Source organism: Onychostruthus taczanowskii, unplaced genomic scaffold (genome assembly GCF_017590055.1).
Source record: "Onychostruthus taczanowskii isolate IOZ18803 unplaced genomic scaffold, ASM1759005v1 scaffold171, whole genome shotgun sequence".
NCBI classification, from domain to species: domain Eukaryota; kingdom Metazoa; phylum Chordata; class Aves; order Passeriformes; family Passeridae; genus Onychostruthus; species Onychostruthus taczanowskii.
In genome coordinates, this window is record NW_024498918.1 from 364,053 (window position 1) to 382,839 (window position 18,787).

General features: G+C 48.4%; 2 protein-coding genes across 6 annotated transcripts in view; both read left to right on the top strand.

The window, feature by feature from the left end:
- Positions 1–2,613: 2,613 nt before the first annotated feature.
- SRSF4 (serine and arginine rich splicing factor 4) lies at positions 2,614–11,583 on the top strand. Of its 2 annotated transcripts, XM_041400106.1 has the most exons (7): positions 2,657–2,795; positions 3,909–4,134; positions 6,066–6,208; positions 7,077–7,189; positions 8,880–9,094; positions 9,925–10,008; positions 10,151–11,583. In XM_041400106.1, exons 2-7 carry the CDS (start codon positions 4,037–4,039, stop codon positions 10,920–10,922), a joined length of 1,425 nt encoding a protein of 474 aa, XP_041256040.1. In that variant the 5' UTR covers positions 2,657–2,795; positions 3,909–4,036; the 3' UTR covers positions 10,923–11,583. The 2 variants fall into 2 exon arrangements, with proteins under 2 accessions (XP_041256039.1, XP_041256040.1); XM_041400105.1 differs by lacking the exon at positions 3,909–4,134 and having other exon boundaries at positions 2,614–2,795.
- Positions 11,584–15,741: 4,158 nt separating this feature from the next.
- LOC121333593 (lethal(3)malignant brain tumor-like protein 1) overlaps positions 15,742–18,787 on the top strand; it is a 41,377-nt gene continuing 38,331 nt past the window's right edge. For 3 of the 4 annotated variants that reach the window (XM_041400102.1, XM_041400103.1, XM_041400104.1), the window contains exons 1-2: positions 15,742–15,760; positions 16,982–17,086. In XM_041400102.1, the coding sequence (XP_041256036.1) occupies position 17,086 (1 nt within the window). In that variant the 5' untranslated portion in view covers positions 15,742–15,760; positions 16,982–17,085. Of the gene's footprint in view, positions 15,761–16,981; positions 17,215–18,787 lie in introns of all 4 variants that reach the window. The other variant, XM_041400101.1, reaches the window with a different exon arrangement.

Genomic DNA, 18,787 nt, shown 5'->3' on the forward strand with positions numbered 1-18,787 from the left:
TTCCTTCCTGAAGAGCTTTTCTCCAATCACAAGGCAGTTCCCATTGTTGCCCCACCAGACTGACTCAAAACTCTGGCTGCTCAGGATCTCCCATAGCTTCCTGAGGAAAGAGTCAGCCAAAGATTTGGTGCTAGCAGAGCTCTCTAAGGAGAAAAATTTCATGTTGTGGTCCCAGGATTCATCAGGGCAACCTTCAAGGGCATTTTTGTCTGCAGGGGGTCCCACAGCAGCATCTCAATATGGTCCTATATCATCTCTAGGATGGTCAGGAGCTGCTGAAGCCACACACCAAGCAGGATCCTCTAGGACAGAAGCACAGGATGTCTCCTGTGACGACAGCTCCATTTAGACTTATTTTTCCACAGCTTGGCTGCCTCCAACAAGCTTCTTGGTCCTGATAGTCAGCAGTATGGAATCCTATGGCTCCAGCTGCCTGGGAAGTTTTCCAGCCTGTGTTCCATCCCAGCGACATCACAACGCGACACCTGTCGCAGCAGGAGGTGGGAGATACAGAAATAACCTCAAAACTCTGATTTTCCAGAGATCTGTTTGAGCCCAGAGCTGATTCCAGCTGTATTTCCATGTGGAATGTCCTGCCAGGGCAGTGCTGTGTCCCAGTGCTCCTGGGAGCAGTGCCCAGGGAGGGATGGGGAAGGGGACAGCATTGGGCATCCAAATGCCCCAGACCTCAGATTTTTCACTTGGCACCTTCTGCCCCATGCAGAAATGCCTCTATGGAATTGCTCTGGAATGACCCAGGTGTGTGGTGTCCACAGGGCTGCTTCTGCTCTGACTGTCCCTGTTCCTGGGTGATGTTCTTGGATCCCAGCAGGCTCTCCATGCTGCTCCATAGGATGAACTATAGAGGAAATGTTCCTCAAACACATCTTGCAATGGAAATAACCACCCTTGGGTTGGGTTCCTCGAACTTTCTTTGTCTCAGAACCTTCAGAACCCAGCCCAGGGACCTCACTGGCATTCTCCCACCTTGTGCCCAGTTCCCAACATGCTCCGAGTGGGAGGACTGCGGAATTGTGTGGAATTGTGCATGGACAGAGGAATTGTGAGGGACTGGTTGTGTCAACTGAAGGCTCTTCCAGGATTCATCCTGGAGTCCTGGATGAGTTGGTGGGGTTATGGCAGGGCCTCTCTGGATCTACCAAAGGCCTGGGGGGCCCAGGGAGGTGGCTCCTCACTGGGAGCTGGCAGTGTCATTCCCATGCACAGAGAGGGTGTGGGGGACAGCCCAGGAAGGTGTACCTTCATTTGGGGGATTTTCTGGGTCCCGTGGGGTGAGGAGAAGAGCAGGGCAGGAATGTTGCTCAGGACTGGAGGGAGCACTGGACAACTGCATGTGTGCTTGGAAGAGCAGAACTCTCTGAAATTAAACCCCACTGTCATGCTGGCAACTAAATGGATGTGTCAAAGCCATTTCACCCCCTAAAACCCCTCACACTGAGACCTCTCTAAGCAGAGAGCAGATGTGCCCCAGGATAGACTCTGCACCAGCGTCTTCCTTCTGCTCCTCCATGCCTAATAAATCCCCCAATATTTTGCATTTTCCTTCCCCCTGCCAGCACTGGAGGCAGAGCCCCATCCTGTGCCTCAGTGCTTCCTCATCGATGGATAAATTGGGAAAAAAAAAGGCAAAAAAAGAACCAAGAGATCGTTACGAGCACTATTAAGCATGGCATAAACCAAAAAAATTAATGCATAGCTTTTATCCCTCATTGTTTATTGGGCTCAGTGATAAAACCCAACATGCTTTAGAGAACTCTTTCACAAAATGTTCTGACCTCTCACTCCTGCACCAGGGCACAAAGGAAGAAATAAATAAATTTAATTCTCCTTGTCAAATGAGAAATATCATGGCTGGAAATCCAGCTGCTGGTGTTGCACCTACACAATATTAATCATTTTGGAGGTGATTGTGGGGTTTTTTAGGGGGGTGGCTGCTAATGTTGGAATGTTCCAAGAGCCTCTGCTACGATTTGGTGTGATTTAGGCATCTGACGTCTCAATTGAAAGGATAAAAATAATTCCCCAAGTCTGATATTTAGAGTTCAGCAAGCGGGATGTTGTTGCTCACTAGAGAGAATGAGGAAAAGCCAAGTCTGGTCACGGGTGGGGAATGCCATGGGAGGATGCCTGGGCAGCCCGAGTGTGGGGATGGGGGACCCCCATCCCTGCCTGCCTTTGGGGTCCCATCAGGATCCAGCATTTGGGGAATGGGGCAAGGAGAGGACCCCATAAGCACCTCGGCACCCTCATTAGCGCCCTGCACGTGGGAAGGGGGGAGCGATCCATCCCCTCCATGGGGAACGGGACTCCCATGGGAAGGCAGACCCCGACACACGCGGTGTATGGGGAGAGGGGACCCCACAAGCCCCGTGACCCATGGGAAGGGTGGCCCCACCTTGCCCTGCACATCAGACACGTGGAACGCCCATCTGGGGCCCGCGCGCAGGAAAGGGGGGGTCGAGCCATGCTCTCCCATGGGAAACGGGACCCCCATCTCGGTGCCGTGGGGCCCACACGGAGGCATGGCCGCTTTAAGAGCCAACCCGCGCGAGGGGCGTGGCCCGCCGTGACGTTGCCCCGCGTCGCTGCCCGCGCGCCGCCGTGACGTCAGGCGGCCGCGCGGCCCCCGGGCCCCTCACGCCCCGCGGGCCCAGCCCCGGCCCCGCGATGCCGCGGGTCTACATCGGCCGCCTCAGCTACCAGGCCCGGGAGCGCGACGTGGAGCGCTTCTTCAAGGGCTACGGCAAGATCCTCGAGGTGGATCTCAAGAACGGGTGAGCGCGGGCTCGGCCCGGCTGCCGCGAGGGGAGGGCCCGGGCGCCTGAGGCTGTTGGAGGGGCCGCGGGGGAAGAGGCCGCCGGGGCGCTCTGGGCAATAGTGGGGGCAAGGCGGCTGGGTCGCCTCCTTTGGGTGCGGTGACGAGCAGGAAGCTTGGGCTCCCCCTTGGTGGGGGACGCGAAGCCTGGCTCTTTACTGGGGCGGCGTGTTGGGTTCTCTGTTTTAGGGGGTGGGCAGAATGCTTGAACTTCCAGTGGCGGAGGGACAGGGCGGCTGGGTCCGCCCTTTCTGCGGGGGAGAGGATGGCCGGGCTGGTTTTGTGGGAGGGCAGTCTGCTTGGTTCCTTTTTTGGGGGGGACGGAACGTTTGGGTTTCTCCTTTTTTTTGTGGGGGAGGGGCCAGGGTGGCTGGGCCCCTACTGGAGGGGGCCAGGATGCGTTGGTTCCCCCTTTTCTGGGGGGGGGCAGGGCGCCAGGGTTTGCCATTCTGGGGAGGGTGACAGGTTGCCTGGGACCTCCTTGCGAGGGAGTAGCAACACACCTGGGCTCTCCCCTTGGGGAAGCAGGATGCTCGGGTTCCCTTTTGGGGTGGGGAGCAGGATGCCTGGGTTCCCCTTCTTGCCAAGGGGGGCCATGCTGTCTGGGCCTTTTTTGGGGCGCAGGATGGCTGCGGCTCTCTTGGGGGGGATGCAGATGCCTGGACTCTCCTTTGGGCAGGGGTGAGGGAGGCTGGACGGTTGGGTTCCCCTTTTTTTCGAGTGGATGCAGGACACCTGGGTTCACCTTCTGGGGACGGCTCGGGTGGGTGGGCTTCTCCTTTTTGGAGGGCAGGACACCTGGGTTGCTGTGACAACTGGGGGGTAGGACAGCTCAGTCCCACTTCAGTTCTTAGGGCCAGCTCATCTGTGTGCTGCCCTGCCTTCTGCAGGGAGGGCACCCTGCGGGCCCCCCCAGGCCCCTCTGCACCCCAGGACAATACCTCCCCAAAAGGAACCCCATTGTGTTGGGTATGGGGGCAGAGCTGCTCCCAGAGCCCGCAGGCTGTCCGGGGGTGTGTTCTGCCCCGCCCAAACCCACCATACCTCTGTGTTCTTACCTGTGCTGTTCCAGCAACTGAGCCCTCACTGCAGCTCCAGGGGTTGGATCCTGCTCCACCAGGTCAAGACCTTCAAGTATGAATTTTTGAAGAAAAAGCCAATTGCCATTTTTGGTGGGGATTTCCAAACACCCAAAGCCTTATGAGTGCCTTTGCTGTTTCCAAGAAACTCAGCTTGAAGCCTTCCTTAGAAAGACTGAATGGAATATGGATTTATCATTATATAGCCAGGAGAGGCAGGTATTAATTATAGTGGAGAAGAGGAATTTCTTGTACAAGTTGCTCCTTGAGCATTAAAGTGAAAGAGGTTCATTAAGTTTTAATGCTGCTTGTGCTGGCAGGTGGACGTTGAACAGATTTATAAGATGAATAAATTCCATTATTAAAGGAAACAAGTGTTCATGTGTCAGTATCTTAACCCACACAGCCTCAGGTGTTGTTGAAGATTAGCTGAAATACCTGAGGCTGCTGTTTTCCAGTCCCGCTGTGTATCCTTAGAAATGTTGGGGGGGGGGGGGGGGGGGTGAGGGAAGGGGATGGGAAGGAGTCCTGTTGCTGAGTAAGACCCAAATGCAGTATTTCTGCTTCACACATGTTGGAGGTGAGGGGGAAGGGAAGCCAACTAAACTTTCTTTACAGATGTGGAACTGCTGTTATGTGGCTGATGTGGTAAAGGGACTTGTCTTTCTGCTTTTAAGTCAATTTAATTGGTTTTTTAAGTTTTGTATTCTGAAGTCTTTTGACAGATTTGAAGTTAAATTCTTTGTCAAAAATGCAACTTGAGCCAGTCAGGTTTGTGTCTGTGCTTGGGAAGCCCCTGGGCTGAGCTGTGCTCTCCTGAGCCTTCCTGCATGGCTTATTTCTGGTATTGCTTAGGAAACAATTCAAACCTCCTGCATGGTGTTTGACTGGAGAGATTCTTGGAGTTGTTTCTGGAAATGGGGGGGTTCTCCTTGGTGGATCCTCCATTGGGTGTTTCAGCAGCTAAACTGCAAGGCAATGGAATGCAAAGTGATACCACAGAGCTCTAAAAGCTTAGCTGGGGCTCACTACTTGTACTTTGAGCTTGAAATTCAATGGCTTAAAGCGATTATTACCTGAGGGAAGGACGGGGAAATGAAAATGTGGGTCATATAGGATTCTCCATTTCAAATTGTAATTTTTAATTGTGTGATCTTAGTTTTCACATTCCTTTGTGCTCAGAGCTGCACTGACAGTCACAGCTCTGTGTGTGTAGTGAATGTATGAAGTGACCAGAAAATGGAACATTTCAGCCTGCTTTTTATTTTCTGTGAACACACTAAAATCTGCTTGTGATGCCTCTAAGAAAAAAACCAAACTAGTTCTACTCCTCTGCTTACCTGCCTGCATTACTCTGGGCAGCTCTGAAGAATTCAAGGCTTCATCCTAATATAACACCTGCAGGACAGAGGGATGTAACTTCTACAGTGGATTGAGGAACACAGGTCAAAGCTTCAAACTTCCATTCTTCCATCTACCTCCATTCAAAACCAGTGTTGCTTTCCAAAGAGAAGTGGTTTGGGTGGGAGGGGACCTTAAAGCCCATCCCACTCCACCCTCTGCCATGGGCAGGGACCTCTTCCACTGTCCCAGGTTGCTCCAAGCCCCATCCAGGCTGGCCTTGGGCACTTCCACGGATGGTGAAGGCCATCTCTAAGGTCATGGTCAGACTCCCTGATCTTGGAGGGCTTTTCCAATCTGAACAGTTCTGTGATTCTATGTTTATTTGGTGTGTGGGATAGTACTTACTTTTAGTGGGTGGGGGTTAACTTCTACCTTTAAAAAGACAGATAACACCCTTGGTTTCATCAGAGGGTATGCCATGATAGTAATCTCTTGCTAACAAATTAATTCAGCCATTACACTCACATGATTTATCATTTTGTTGATGAAGAATTACTTTAGGTTCAATTCAGTGAATCAGCAAATGTGTTTTCGTGCCTTCCTATTTCTGTCCCTGTTTTTGGAAGGGTTTTCATTTTTTTAGGTTTTTTTCAAGGCTCCAAACCTTGAACCCTCAAGTATGCTCGGGAGGCTCATCTGCAGGACAGCACACACAAGCCTCTGCAGGAACCCATGAGTTGCTTTTGAACACAGATTTCTCCAGTTCAGTTCCTTCCCAGTGATCCCTGTTCCCTCCCTGTCCCTAGGTACGGCTTTGTGGAGTTCGATGACCTGCGAGACGCTGACGATGCTGTTTATGAGCTGAACGGGAAGGATCTGTGTGGGGAGAGAGTGATCGTGGAGCACGCCCGGGGCCCACGCCGGGACAGCAGTTACGGTTCTGGACGCAGTAAGCACCTGTGCATTTGTATCCATGGCTTACTTTAAATAAAACATTGGTTTACTCTTTGATGAAAGTAATAGAAAAGGAAAGCAATACAAAGTTGTGACTAGTGTTCTGTAACTGTAAATGTAATTGTTAATCTGAATATTTATTAATTTGTTTGTTGTATTAAACTCTTTTAATTGATACATTAATAAACACAGTTTCTTGTACCATTTTTATTATTATCATTTCATTTAACTATGTGAATCGTTTATTTATGATGTGATGTTTAACATAGATTTAACAAAGACCTCAATGTTTTAATTGAAAGCGTCCTTTGAGGCTAAGATGACTGCCTGTTCCATTTGCTGACCTTGGGGTACCTTTCCATGAGTGGCTCTTTGACCTTTGTGGCCCTTGGCTGTCCAAAAAAAAAAAGAAGCCATGTGACGACCTCAAGCTTTTCCCATTAGACCTGGGTGGTGAGGATCCCAAGGGTTAGAGACAGATGAGATTAATCTGAAATAGGTGCCTGAAAAGCTGTATTCATGTCAGATATTCAGAAAGCTTTTGAGCAATGTAAGTAATATTAGTCAACTGGCTTTATTCAGTTTCTTCTTTCAAACTGTTTAAAAAATAATATTAAATATAATTGCATGTTAATTCTAGCATAATTATAGTTCTGTGCCTTGTTTAATTACGAGCTTGTAGTAAAACTGTTTTAATGCTTTGGGTCTTTGTAAGGTGTTACATAAAGGGGGTTGGATTTAGCCCTGAGGGGAGCTCTGTGATGTCTTTGGGAACACCCGGGGCAGAGCAGTTCCATCGGGGCCGAGAGCGAGGCTCCATTTCCCTGGCTGAAGCTCTGCTGTCTGCTTGTCACCTCCTAAAGGTGGATATGGTTATAGAAGAAGCGGAAGAGATAAGTACGGTCCCCCAACCCGTACAGAATACAGATTGATTGTGGAAAATTTGTCAAGCCGCTGCAGTTGGCAGGATCTGAAGGTATGGGGCCCCTTTCCTTACCCTCTCTCTGTTACAGAGCACAAAGGGTAAAAGACATCTTCAGCAAGGCAAAGTGATGAGCAGCTCTGCTTTGCTCCAACTGAGCAACTCCATGGGGAGTAGTTTTTGGAAGTTACAAACACCTTAATACAGGAGCATGCATATATGAAATCATTTATGAGAGGTTGGGAGTTGCACCTGCAGAACTGGTGGCACTGGACAGTGGGAGAATAATTTTATCCTTAGCACCAGCTAACATCATGTACAGGTGTGTTTTATCTTCTCTTAAACCCTGTCAAAAGAGACTCAAATCATGCCAGGGGTAGGATGCACTAGAGATGAAGGAGTTTGCCCTTGTCAGTTTGGATTTAACCCATCAACTTGTAAGGTGCTACAGCTGTTTGAAACAAAGCATTGTTCCTGCAAAGTCTCTATTAGGAATTTCCACATCATCTGAAGCTGGTTTAAGGAGAATTTCAGGGAAAGGATGCTTCCAGAATGAATAAACATGAAAAATCTCTGCCAAAAACTTATTTTTGAAGTCCAAAGGAGTGGCAGGTGATTCTCAGTAGTGGAGGTGTTGAGTGACACTGTGGAGCCCACGGTACCTCTGAGTACTCTAGAGGTGACGTGTTGGCTCGTGATTATCCACATCATGGATTCAGGGGGCAGGATTTCAATAGTGGATGCAAAAAGATTAGTGCTTCCTTATCAAACTGAGCAGCAACGGTAAACCCACTTGTTCTTACTGGAACACTTTCTCTTATGGTTCTCTTTTAAGGGTAAAATTTGTTCTAGACAAACTTTGACGTAGTAGAAACTGGTCTGTAAGTGAATTTTACACTAGTTCAGGTACGTACAGAGATGCTTCTAGTGTCTTTGTTGTTAATGCTTCACACTATCAATAGCTTGTCTTTGCTTCTGGTATTAAAATCCTAAGTAGAGCATGGCATGATTAATCCTCCAGTGGATGCATTACTGCTTTTTTGGGAATACCTTTCATTTCAGTGTACTTTAAGTGGGAGTAGCTGGGTTGAAAACAAACCAAATCAGAGCTCTGTGCCCTGTTTCCGCTGCAGCCAATTTCCACAGGGGCTGAAAGATGCCCTGGCCTGGCAAAGGCCCTGTTCTGCCTTGCTCAAAGCAGGGCAGAACAGACCCCTGATAAACAGAGGGGTTTAGGAATTGAAATGGAGAAGCCAGGAAGCATGAAGTGGGAAAAATAATTGAGCTTGGAGTTCTGTGGGGTTTTTTCTGCAGAACGAGCTATGTTGACAAGGTGGAGGATGAAGGGAGGTCTGCTTCTCTGTGGGCTTCTCGCCTCTTCATATTCAATCTTTATCACCTTTCCTAATTATTTTTGGAAACATGATTTGGAGAGCAAGCATTTTACTTCTTTTCACTTCTGTAATTTGAAACTTTTAAGAGCCCAGAGCATATTTGATCTAAGACTTGAAGTGGGAGACCTTAAGTTATAATTTGGCTCAAAACTATCAACCGGTTCTAATCACACCAACTGTGTGAAGTCACAGTGTGTTATTTGGCACTACAGATGCTGCTTAGGTCAAACGCTTGCTGACATCCCTGTGAATAAAAGATGCTCAGGGAGCATTGTGTCAGAAGTGAGCAGGATCAGCTGGAAGCCTGGCTCTGGATTCAAGGCGATGGTGATTCTGTCCTCTTCCCCTAGGATTATATGCGTCAGGCAGGGGAAGTGACATATGCAGATGCACACAAAGGAAGGAAAAATGAAGGTGTGATTGAGTTCAAATCCTATTCTGACATGAAAAGAGCCCTTGAAAAGCTGGACGGGACAGAAGTAAATGGCAGAAAGATTAGATTAATGGAAGACAGACCTGGATCGCGACGGCGCCGCTCTTACTCCAGAAGCCGAAGCCATTCAAGGTATGTCTGTAACGTATCTCAGGCTGCACTTAAGGAACATAGAGCGGATTGAGACTTTTGGGTTCCAAAACACTCAAAATGTTTGGAGTTCTCAACAGGTCTAGTTTTTTGAGCACGTATTAATATCCAGAGCAAATGAGGGCTGTGTTCTGAGGTGTCTCCCTTGGTGGATGTGTGGACCTGCTCCCTGAACACTTGTCACTGTTCTTCCCTGATAACTCAGCCCTTGCTCTTTGTGGGAGCAGCTGTGTGGCCGGTGGAGCCATGCTCATGGAATGAAACAGAAGGTGCTTCTAACACTTCAGCTGTGAACACTGTGTTCTGCTCCAAGCACCAGGACTAACAGTTCTTTCTCAGCTTGGAAACCTCCACCTGTTCCCTGTTTCTCAGAGATTTTTTGCTTTCCTTGACTGACCAAGAGCTGCTTCAGCAGCACCAAGTGTTCTCCCCTTTCCATTCTGGGGTAGAACTTGTTGCAAGAAAACTCAGGTAAATCTTTACTGTTCCTAGAAGAACTTGCTTATGAAACAAAAATCTGAAATCAAAGCTTAATGCCAGTGTCTCACCATATTCAAACCGTGATTTGATTGGGAAAGTGATTATCCCTTAAATAAACTGGCATCTTTTCTCCCAGATTAGCACCCTGCTTGCAGCCAGACGTGGCAGCAGGGATGAGAGGTGGGGAGAGGGCGCTCTGAGTTTGTACTGTGTTGTGTAACCCTGAACATTTGACTGCTGAAAGGTGCTTTAGCCCCATGGGGTTCTCCCCACGGGGGTCACAAGCTCCCCATGGACACGTGCTAATGTGAAGGTGGTTCCTTGTCTTGCAGGTCTCGCTCTCGAAGCAGACACTCCCATAAGAGCAGGAGCCGCAGTGCGAGTAGCAGCCGCTCCAAGAGCAGATCTAGATCCAGGTATGTCTTTGTCTTGGGAGAAGCATCATGTTAAATTTGCAGCAGGAACACTTTGTTTTTCTTTTCCCTCCCATTCTCTGCAAGCTCTGCTCAAGCTCTTGCCGCTCTAAAGCAGAGCTTTCTGTTGCTTTTGCACTTTCAGGTCTGTGTCCCGTTCCAGAAGCAAGAGCCGTAGTCGAAGCAAGAGCCGTAGCAGAGGCCAGAAAGATAAAAGCAGGACTCCAAGTAAAGAGGATAAAAGTAGGAGCCGCAGCAGGAGTGCAGAGAAATCACGAAACAAAAGCAAGGATAAATCTGAGGGCATTCTCCATAACAGCGATGAGAAAGCCAAGAGCAGGAGCCACAGCAAGGAAAAGAGCAGGAGCAGGAGTGGGAGTAAGGAGAGGAGAGAGGCGAAGGAGAGCGTGAGGAGCAGAAGCAAGGAGAAGAGTAGAAGCAAAGACAGGGAGAAGAGCATTAGCAAGGGTAGAAGCAGGAGCAAAAGCAGGGATGAGAGCAGGAGCAGGAGCCACAGCAAGGATAAAAGGAAAAGTAGGAAAAGGAGCAGGGATGACAGCAGAAGTAGAAGCCGGAGCCACAGCAAGAGTGAGAAGAGCAAGAGGCGCAGCAAGCGAGACAGCAAAGGCAGCAGCAAGAAGAGAAGAAAGGACAGCCACGAGCGGTCCAGGTCAGGCTCCAAAGAAAAGGAGCAGCTCAAATCCGAGTCGGACAAGAAAGAGGCCAAAGGCGAGGGCGAGGATGCGGTGTCCCGCTCCAGGTCTAGGTCCATTTCCAAGTTCAAACCAAATATCAAATCAGATTCTCGTTCCAGGTCTAAATCTGATTCAAAGCCAAGATCCCGGTCCAAGTCCAGGTCTAGGTCTGCCTCTCGGTCACACTCCCGGTCGCGGTCAAGGTCCCGCTCCAGATCCTAACCTTGCTTCCACACCACTTGGAATGGTTGGAGAAGTCTTTTGTACATGTTTAGTAGCTGTAACAAGTGATTGAAGTAGAAACCCTGTCGATGCTGTGTATTTTTAACAAGCTGATGGTCTGTCTGTCATTAACTGCAGCGCTCTCTCCCTGCAGCGCTCTCTGGTGTGAGGCTGCTCCACTCACTTTCTATCCAATAGAAAGGTTCTCTTCACACGCAGCTCTTCCTCGAGCCCCCAGATTACCCTGTTTTCCAAGGAGAACCTTGCAGGGAATGAGCCCAGGGAATGAGCACTGTGCCCTGGTGGGTTTATGGGATTACAATGATGACTGATAGGTAGGTATGACGGATTCAACAGACTTTGCCCTCGATTGATGCCCTTTGATGTCTGCCATTTAGTGGAAGTGCTAAGTCTTAAGTTTCATACTACTTTTGTTCCATATTTTTTGGACTTACAAAGTTGTGAATAGCACAGTCAAAAGGAAAAAAAATAGAGGTACTTGCAGTAATCTATAGGGAAAATAACTATAGTTCCATATTCTGGTATTGTGACAATATCCTTGTTTTATATTAAATTTTTTTATTTTATTTTTCCCTGTCTTGCAAAGTACAGTGATCCCCGTTTCCATGAAATTTGAATAAAGACTATTTTTGCTTGATGATATTTGGTTACGTGGTGCTGTGTTGTGATTGTCAGCATTTTCTATTGATCAAGGTAAGCCTGAATTTGTAGAGAGTCACAGAAAAAAGGTTCCTAATTCAGAAAGTCGCTTCACATTCACTGTAGGCACAACACTTGAGTACAGTCCAGATAAAGAACTTATTTCTCCAGCATATTTTTCAGGAGTTTCTCCTCCTACTAAAACACCTGTGCTTGAGAAGAGCCTTCATAAAAGAAAAAGCTCAGGATGTGCTTCTGGGCTTGGAAGCACAGAGGGTGGTGGGGCTGTTCTGTGGTATGGCCCCAGCATCCCCGGGGACCTGGGGAGATGGGAGGGCAGCTTCTAGCAAGAGTTTTGTAGGTGTGTAGGTGTTTCTGAATAATATCCCAAATTTAGACTTGGGCCATTTGCAAATTTCTCAGACTGAACTTCCCACAATCTCTTCTCCTGCACAATCAGCTTTGAATGAAGAAGTGGCATTCCCAGCACCTGTTCTGCCTGCAAGAAACATTCTGAAAAATAGAACACAAAATGTATTTTGTGAGTTCTTGGTCTACAATAAAAAGGTTAGTTACAGCTTCCTCTAGTATTGTCCTTTAGCCAATTCCAAACTGCTCACAACTTGATGGCAGCGGCTCTCCAGCGAGAGTCACTTCATAGGTGCAGTAATTGCATGTAATTTGATCATTTGGAACTTGTCCTGCTATATTAAAAAGATTAAGAGGTAATAGATCATCAGAGTTGCTTGCAACACAAAATATCTCCCCACACTTTGAGAGGGGTCAGGGCTTGGCAAGTGGCTCAGACTTTATCAAATGTCATATTGCCATGGCAGCATGAGACATCTCTGTGGAAGAGATACCTTCAGAAGGAAAAGCCTTTTCCAGTTATATAGATATTTAGTGCTTTAACATCTTATACTCTCAAAATTACCTTTTAAATCCTTTTTGGTGCTTAATACAGAAGCAAACCAGACAAGGCAAGATGTTTTCTAGTAAGGGATAATTAACAAAAATAAGAAAATCTGCAAATTATAGTCTAGGTAAAGACTAAAAAGTGACTCCAGTTTCTGCTGCCTGGCAACTGTGTTCCAAATGACCAAGCCAGATTTTAGTGAGCCCTTTGGGAGAAGCATCTATTCCTTAAATACCCGAGGACAGACCTCCCACATACCTAAGGGAGATATGTGGGAAACTTGTCTGAGGTGGAAGTTGTGCAGAAAGCCAAAAATCCTTCATGTGTGAGCGCCTGGAGTGATGGTGGTTCCTGGGTGTGCAGTGCAGGGTTTGGACACACCACCCATTGCAGGAGCACCTGTGCTGTACTGCCCAGAGCAGGGACAGACCTTGGGATGGGCTCATCCTCCCCAGCCACACATGTGTGGGTTGGAGTATTGGAGCAGGAATTTCCAGGGAATGGACATTTTGAGACATCTTAACTGCTGATAATTAGTGTGAAGCATTGGGAGTGTCCCCAGAACAGTGATTCCATGGGCAGTGCCAGGCACATGCCTCAGCTGAGCGCTGCTGCATCATTCAGTGTTCACTTCTGTCTCACAAACTTCACTGAGTGAGTCTCACCCATTAATTTTGCATTAAAGTGTGGGATTTGCATCAAAACCTCCAGCTCATATGGCTCCCTGGTGTGGGCACTTTGCCTTTCCCAGGCTGGACTTGCTACAGTCTTGATCTCCTGAAACTGCAGAGATCTGCCTGGCAGCAGGTGTGAAACCAGGGCAATGGTAATATAAAATATTAACAATAATAATTATATTGCATAGCCAGAGAGGAAGATTAGTGGAATGTCTATTGCAATAATTCCACAATATTCCCAAGTAACATTTCTGTGTGAATAATATATACAAAGTGAGAACTCAGCTTTAGGCTGGAAGTACCTACACGCACTGAAAAACAGCCCCAAATCTGATTTAGGGTTGAGGTAATTGTCTTATGGGGCACCTTGGAGGTGAGCTCTGAGGAGGGAAGGCAGGAATGCATGTGGTGGCACCGGGCAGGCTCTGACAAAACAATCAGTAGAGCAGCAAGACAAAAGGGCAAGAAGCCCCAAACCAGGGATCTCTCAACAAAGCTTACAACAATTAAAATCAAATTAAGAGTCTAAATAAATATGGATGGCTCAACTACTTGTAAAATTTTTTAGCTCCAACAGCCCTGTAAACCTGGACCCACTGAATGCTTCAACACTGGCTGTAAGCGTTTTAACTGGAACTTGCTGCCACAGATGAGGTAAGAAATGTATTTGTTTTCTGACTAAATTTAAAGATTCTAAAGGGTATTTTATGTGCCTCACTCGAGGGATGAAGAATATTGTGATGTGTATTTCAAATGAGCCATTGCAAATCTCATCTATTATTTTCCCGAAATCCCATTCCATTTAAGCTGTCACAGCTTGGGGCCCGCTTGTGCTCTTGGTGGAAACCCCCGACGCATCATTAAAATATCCTACCCCCACCTCTTTTATTGTTCCAAAATACAAAGGAAAATAATAGTCCCAGATGAGAAGACAAACAAGTTTAACAAATGCAGAGAAGACGGGGCAATATCCTCTGTTACTCCAGCGGGACGCCGTGGTCACGATTTGCTGGATGCCGGCGGCAATGGCGATGTACAGCCCCCGTCCCAAACCTCCCCTTCCCAAACCCCGTCTCAGCCGTGACCGTGCCCCAAGGCCCAGGGCCGTGCCCAGGCTTTCCCCGGCCGGCCCGGGAGCGGGGCTGTGCCCCTCACACCCACGCGCCCCCTCCCAGTGCCCCCCGTCTGCCCCGTCCCAGCGCCAGCTCTGCCCCAGTTCACGCCTATCCCAGTGGCAGTCCTGTCCCAGTGCCAGCCCTATCCCAGTTCATTCCCACCCCACGCTTCCATGTCCCGGTACCACCCCATTCCAGTGCCATCCCTACTCCAGTGCATCTCCACGCCACTGCCAGCTCTGTCCCAGGTCGTCCCCGTACCCCAAACCCAGTACCCCATACCCAGAGCCCCCTGTCCCAGTACCACACGCGCAGTTTTCCATATCCCAGTACTCCACATCCAGTACCGCCCCGCGCCCGGTCCCCATCCCCAGCCAGCGCCGCCTCCCCCGGGCCGGGGCCGCGCATGCGCTCGGGGGCCCGCGGGGCTCGCAGCGCTGCCTGGGCTCCATCGCGAGGCCCCGGAGCGGCGGCGNGTGAGTGAGGGAGGGCGGGGGTCGGGGCCGGGCGGGGGCGCCGCCATCTTGGGGGGTGGGGGACCCGGAGCGCAAATGGCGCCGCGGGGCCGGGGCTGCCGGGGCCCCGCGGGGCGGAAAGTGCGTTTAAACCCCCAAAGGGGCAAACCCACCGCGAACCCGCCCATGGGCGCCGGTAGAACGCGGGCTTAAGTTCTTTGCACGGTCATGAAGTATTTACACTTTCTGAGGTGGTGGTTGCCCGATTTTGACCCAAGAAGTTGAGGAGAAAATCGAGGTTATCCCGCCTGGGCGCCGCTCCGGTGAAACTCCTCGGGACTGTGACAACTCAAAAATACTAACAAATCCAGTATAAATCCAGTGCAGTGGAAGCCGTTCTTGGAGACCTCCCGAAAACCAGAAAGATTGAAGTTTGAAAACAGATTCTACATGACGGAAAAAGCAAAAAACCATCAAACTTTCTGGCAGCAAATTCAAAGTGCAGAACTAATGGAACGGGGATTTTGGGAGGGGAAGACCGCGCTGAATAAATAGAGGGATAAATATAATCATTCAAAAGTATCGATCGGTGCGGGTGGGGGTCGGTGTGGGACAGTCTGAGCGATGTTTGGTGTCAGGAGAAAGGGATTAGAACAGTTTTGTGGGCTCCTGGTGCTGCAAGAAATTGGATTAGATTTATACTATGAAAACATTTAATTTATTCAATTACTGCCCAGATAAATTTTAAAAAATAGCCTGTAACTGGGATTAAGGGATAAAGAGCTCTGATATTTTGTGCCAAGTTGTAACAGACCTTTCTGGTCTGTGTTTTATTATATAGTAAAACAAAAGTAAAAAAGAGGGAGAACAGGGACTTGGTGCTTCAAGCTTTCCTTCCCTACACAGCAATTAAGAGCAGTCTGGCGTGGTCTAATCAGCGTTTTGCTTCCTCAGTTTATGATCTATAATCTACTCAGATTATACCTTTTTGAGGATGGGAACAGTCTTTTCCTGAGTGAGTATTCCTGCTTGGCCATGGGAGATATGTAATAATGATTAATAGGAGTCCCCAGGGTAGTCTGCTGGATTGCAGTCTTACAAAGTAATTACAGATGCAATTAAAACAGAGGATGTTTTTGGCCTCTGTGCACTGGTTTTGCCCTAAAATTGATTGCACCTTATACTGCAAGTAATCCCATTAAAGCTGAACGTGTGTGAAATGAATTGTAATTCCTGGTGAGTGCTGGGGTGGAATCAGAGCCCAGTTTGAGCTGCTGAGGACAGCTGGGTACAACTGCTGGGCAGGTTGTACAGGGCCAGCTCCGTTTGTCTTGGCCAGAGGTGATTTATTCTGTCTTCAGGATTTCATTGCCGTGATGAGCAAATTGCAGGAGGTGAGTGGGTACACAGCCAGATGTACTCTACAGACCACTGCAGCCCCACTGGCTCCTCAGGACCCAGGGTGTGTTTTATTGCATCAGCCATGCTTTGGCAGCAATTTTATCACCAGTTTTTTATTTACTGAAATTTTAAGGCTTCACACTGATTTTTAAAAGTAGCATTGTGAATTTATTTAAAGCAGTGTCTGCAGTCTTGCTTTAAATGCGCTTAAAATTGTGTTGGTTTATCTGCAGAAGGACTGGCTAGCCCTTATCTCACTTCCATCTTCATGCAAAGTGTTTAGTGCAGATACCTCTGGGTATGACAATATATTCCATTGGTGTTGAGGGTGAAGCTTCAGTGTAACCCCCTTGTCCTTTTCCATGAGTGCTGGTAGTTTTTGAGAGATGACGTGCTGCAAGCCTGACACTAGGACATGGAATCAGATTCTCTCGGGATGACAGTGGAGATCATAAAATCATGGAATACCCTGAGTTGGAAGGGACCCACAGGGATCATTGAGTCCAAGTCCTGGCACAGGACACCCCAACAATCCCTCTGTGAGTGTTATCAGACTATAAGGTGTGGGGTGTCCGTGTGCCAGTCCATGCCTCACCTCTGGGCAGGAAAGTGTTCTGGAGGCCTAAATCCCATTCTCAGAATTGCACAGTTTGAATATCAAGGAAATGTAGATAAACTGGATCAAAACCAGATTGACCCACAGCAGTGATTACTCTGGGCATTTACAGTCTCTCTGTGAAATAACAAGGTGATTAATGAGTTGCATTGTCAGTTCTTCTTCCCCACACGCTGTTCTCTCTGTCCCATATTTTCTGTAATTTTTAATCTATTTCAGCCTTTCCTCAAGCCCTCCAATAGTGCTGCATGGGCACAAGAGCAGGAAGAAGGAGACACAGTAGGATGAAGAATCAGATTGGAGACTTGGGGGAAAAATGACCAAGTGAGTCCTTGTTAAGGAAGTCTGGCAGCTGCACACTCCTGCACGTGGAATCAATTACCAACCAAAGCCAACAGAGATCTGACCAAACCCTCTTTCTCCTAATTAGCATCACTCACTGTTCTCCACAGGTGAGGTGTGAGGGCAGACGTGCTTTGCTGAATTTGGCAGATTATTTTCCAGAGAATGGTTTAATTTACTGGTAAAATACTTTACCCCCAAGGAAAGGATGTTTTATTGCTAGGTTTAGCGTCTTTTGGCTCACCTCCTGTTTGTTTTGGTTTGTTTTTTAAATTTCTGATTGAATCCAGCAAAGTGATGGGATAAATGCATGGTAGAGCTAAGCAAACAGGTAGAGGTTGTATTCATGAATCACACGGGATTTGTTTTGACAACACTATTTATGCTGTAGCTTTTTAACTCGGCTGAGAGAATTGGGTTTGTTCAGCCTGGAGAAGAGAAGGCTTCAAGGTGACCTAATTGCAGCTTTCCAGTGCCTAAAAGGAACCTACAAGAATGCTGGAGAGAGACTATTGACAAGGGCCTGGAACAACAGGGGAAACAAGAATGGTTTCACACTGACAGAGGCAGGTTTAGGTCAGATATTGGGAAGGAATTCTTCTGTGTGAGGGTGGGGAGGCCCTGGCACAGCTTACCCAGGGTAGCTGTGGTTGCTTCTGGATCCCTGGAAGTGTCCAAGGTCAGGCTGGAAAGGGCTTGGAGCCACCTGGGATAGTGGAAGGTGTCCCGGCCCATGGCAGGGGGTGAGACTGGATGGAATTTAAGGTCTCTTCCAATCCCAATCCATTCTAGGATTCTGTGATTCTACTTTGGGTCACTCCTGCAGAGCATGAAGGTTTTTAAGGTGTGTAATTCCTGTGTGGCTTCAGGTGATGTTCAGAAGTGTGTTTAAGCGTTGTAGTGATTACGAGTGATTCCCAGGGACTGGGATTAGCAGCTCTCTGGTTTCAGGCCTGGAGGAGACATTCCTGGGGCTCCCAGCTGAACCCCATGGACGTTTGTGCATGGCTCATGCAGCCCTCCCCAGAGCCACTGCCCTTCCCAAGCAGGAGGAGATGAGAGTTGGGAAAGCAGCTCAGCTCCAAAGACTCCTAGTGAAAGCCATAAAACTGGAAGTACACTCTGTTTCTGCTCCTCTCTTTCCATAAAGGTTTTGTGCCTTCTTTTGCATCCCTCCCAGTCTGTTTGGAACAGGTCAGGATGTCCAGCATGGCACCGAGTGCCTGTAAGTACAGGAGAGAGGAGCTGCTGCCACATGGCTGTCACGGTGTCACCCAAACCTACAGAGACAGGCAGCAAGGTGGGTGTGGTGGCAAAGGGGGACTGTCAGACTCGACGAGGCAGCACTGTCAGGTGTGTGATCCGTGTGCTCCGTGGGAACGCTGGAATGCCGGCTGGCATCGGCAGGGAGGCGCTGGGAGTGGAACGGGCACACATTCAGCAGCCACAGCCTGTGCCAGTGCTTTTCTTCTGACGGCTGACATAGATACGTGAGTGTGTTTTTGACACAGCCGTGTCAGCAGACCAAGATGAGCAGCTCAAAGACTCCTGCAGTGCTTTGGGCTTCATTCTAGGATGAGCTGCTGGTTTAGAGTAAATTCACAATTTTGCTGTCTGATCCTATGAGCTGATTGAGGTCACATTGCCATGGTGCTGTTTATTTGTCTCCCAGTGCAATACCAT

Coding starts and splice junctions, on each gene's coding strand:
- SRSF4 (XM_041400105.1), top strand. CDS start 2,689: ATGCCGCGGGTCTACATCGGCCGCCTCAGCTACCAGGCCCGGGAGCGC. Junction 2,796..6,065: donor GAGGTGGATCTCAAGAACGG/GTGAGCGCGGGC, acceptor CCCTGTCCCTAG/GTACGGCTTTGTGGAGTTCG. Junction 7,190..8,879: donor GCAGTTGGCAGGATCTGAAG/GTATGGGGCCCC, acceptor CTCTTCCCCTAG/GATTATATGCGTCAGGCAGG.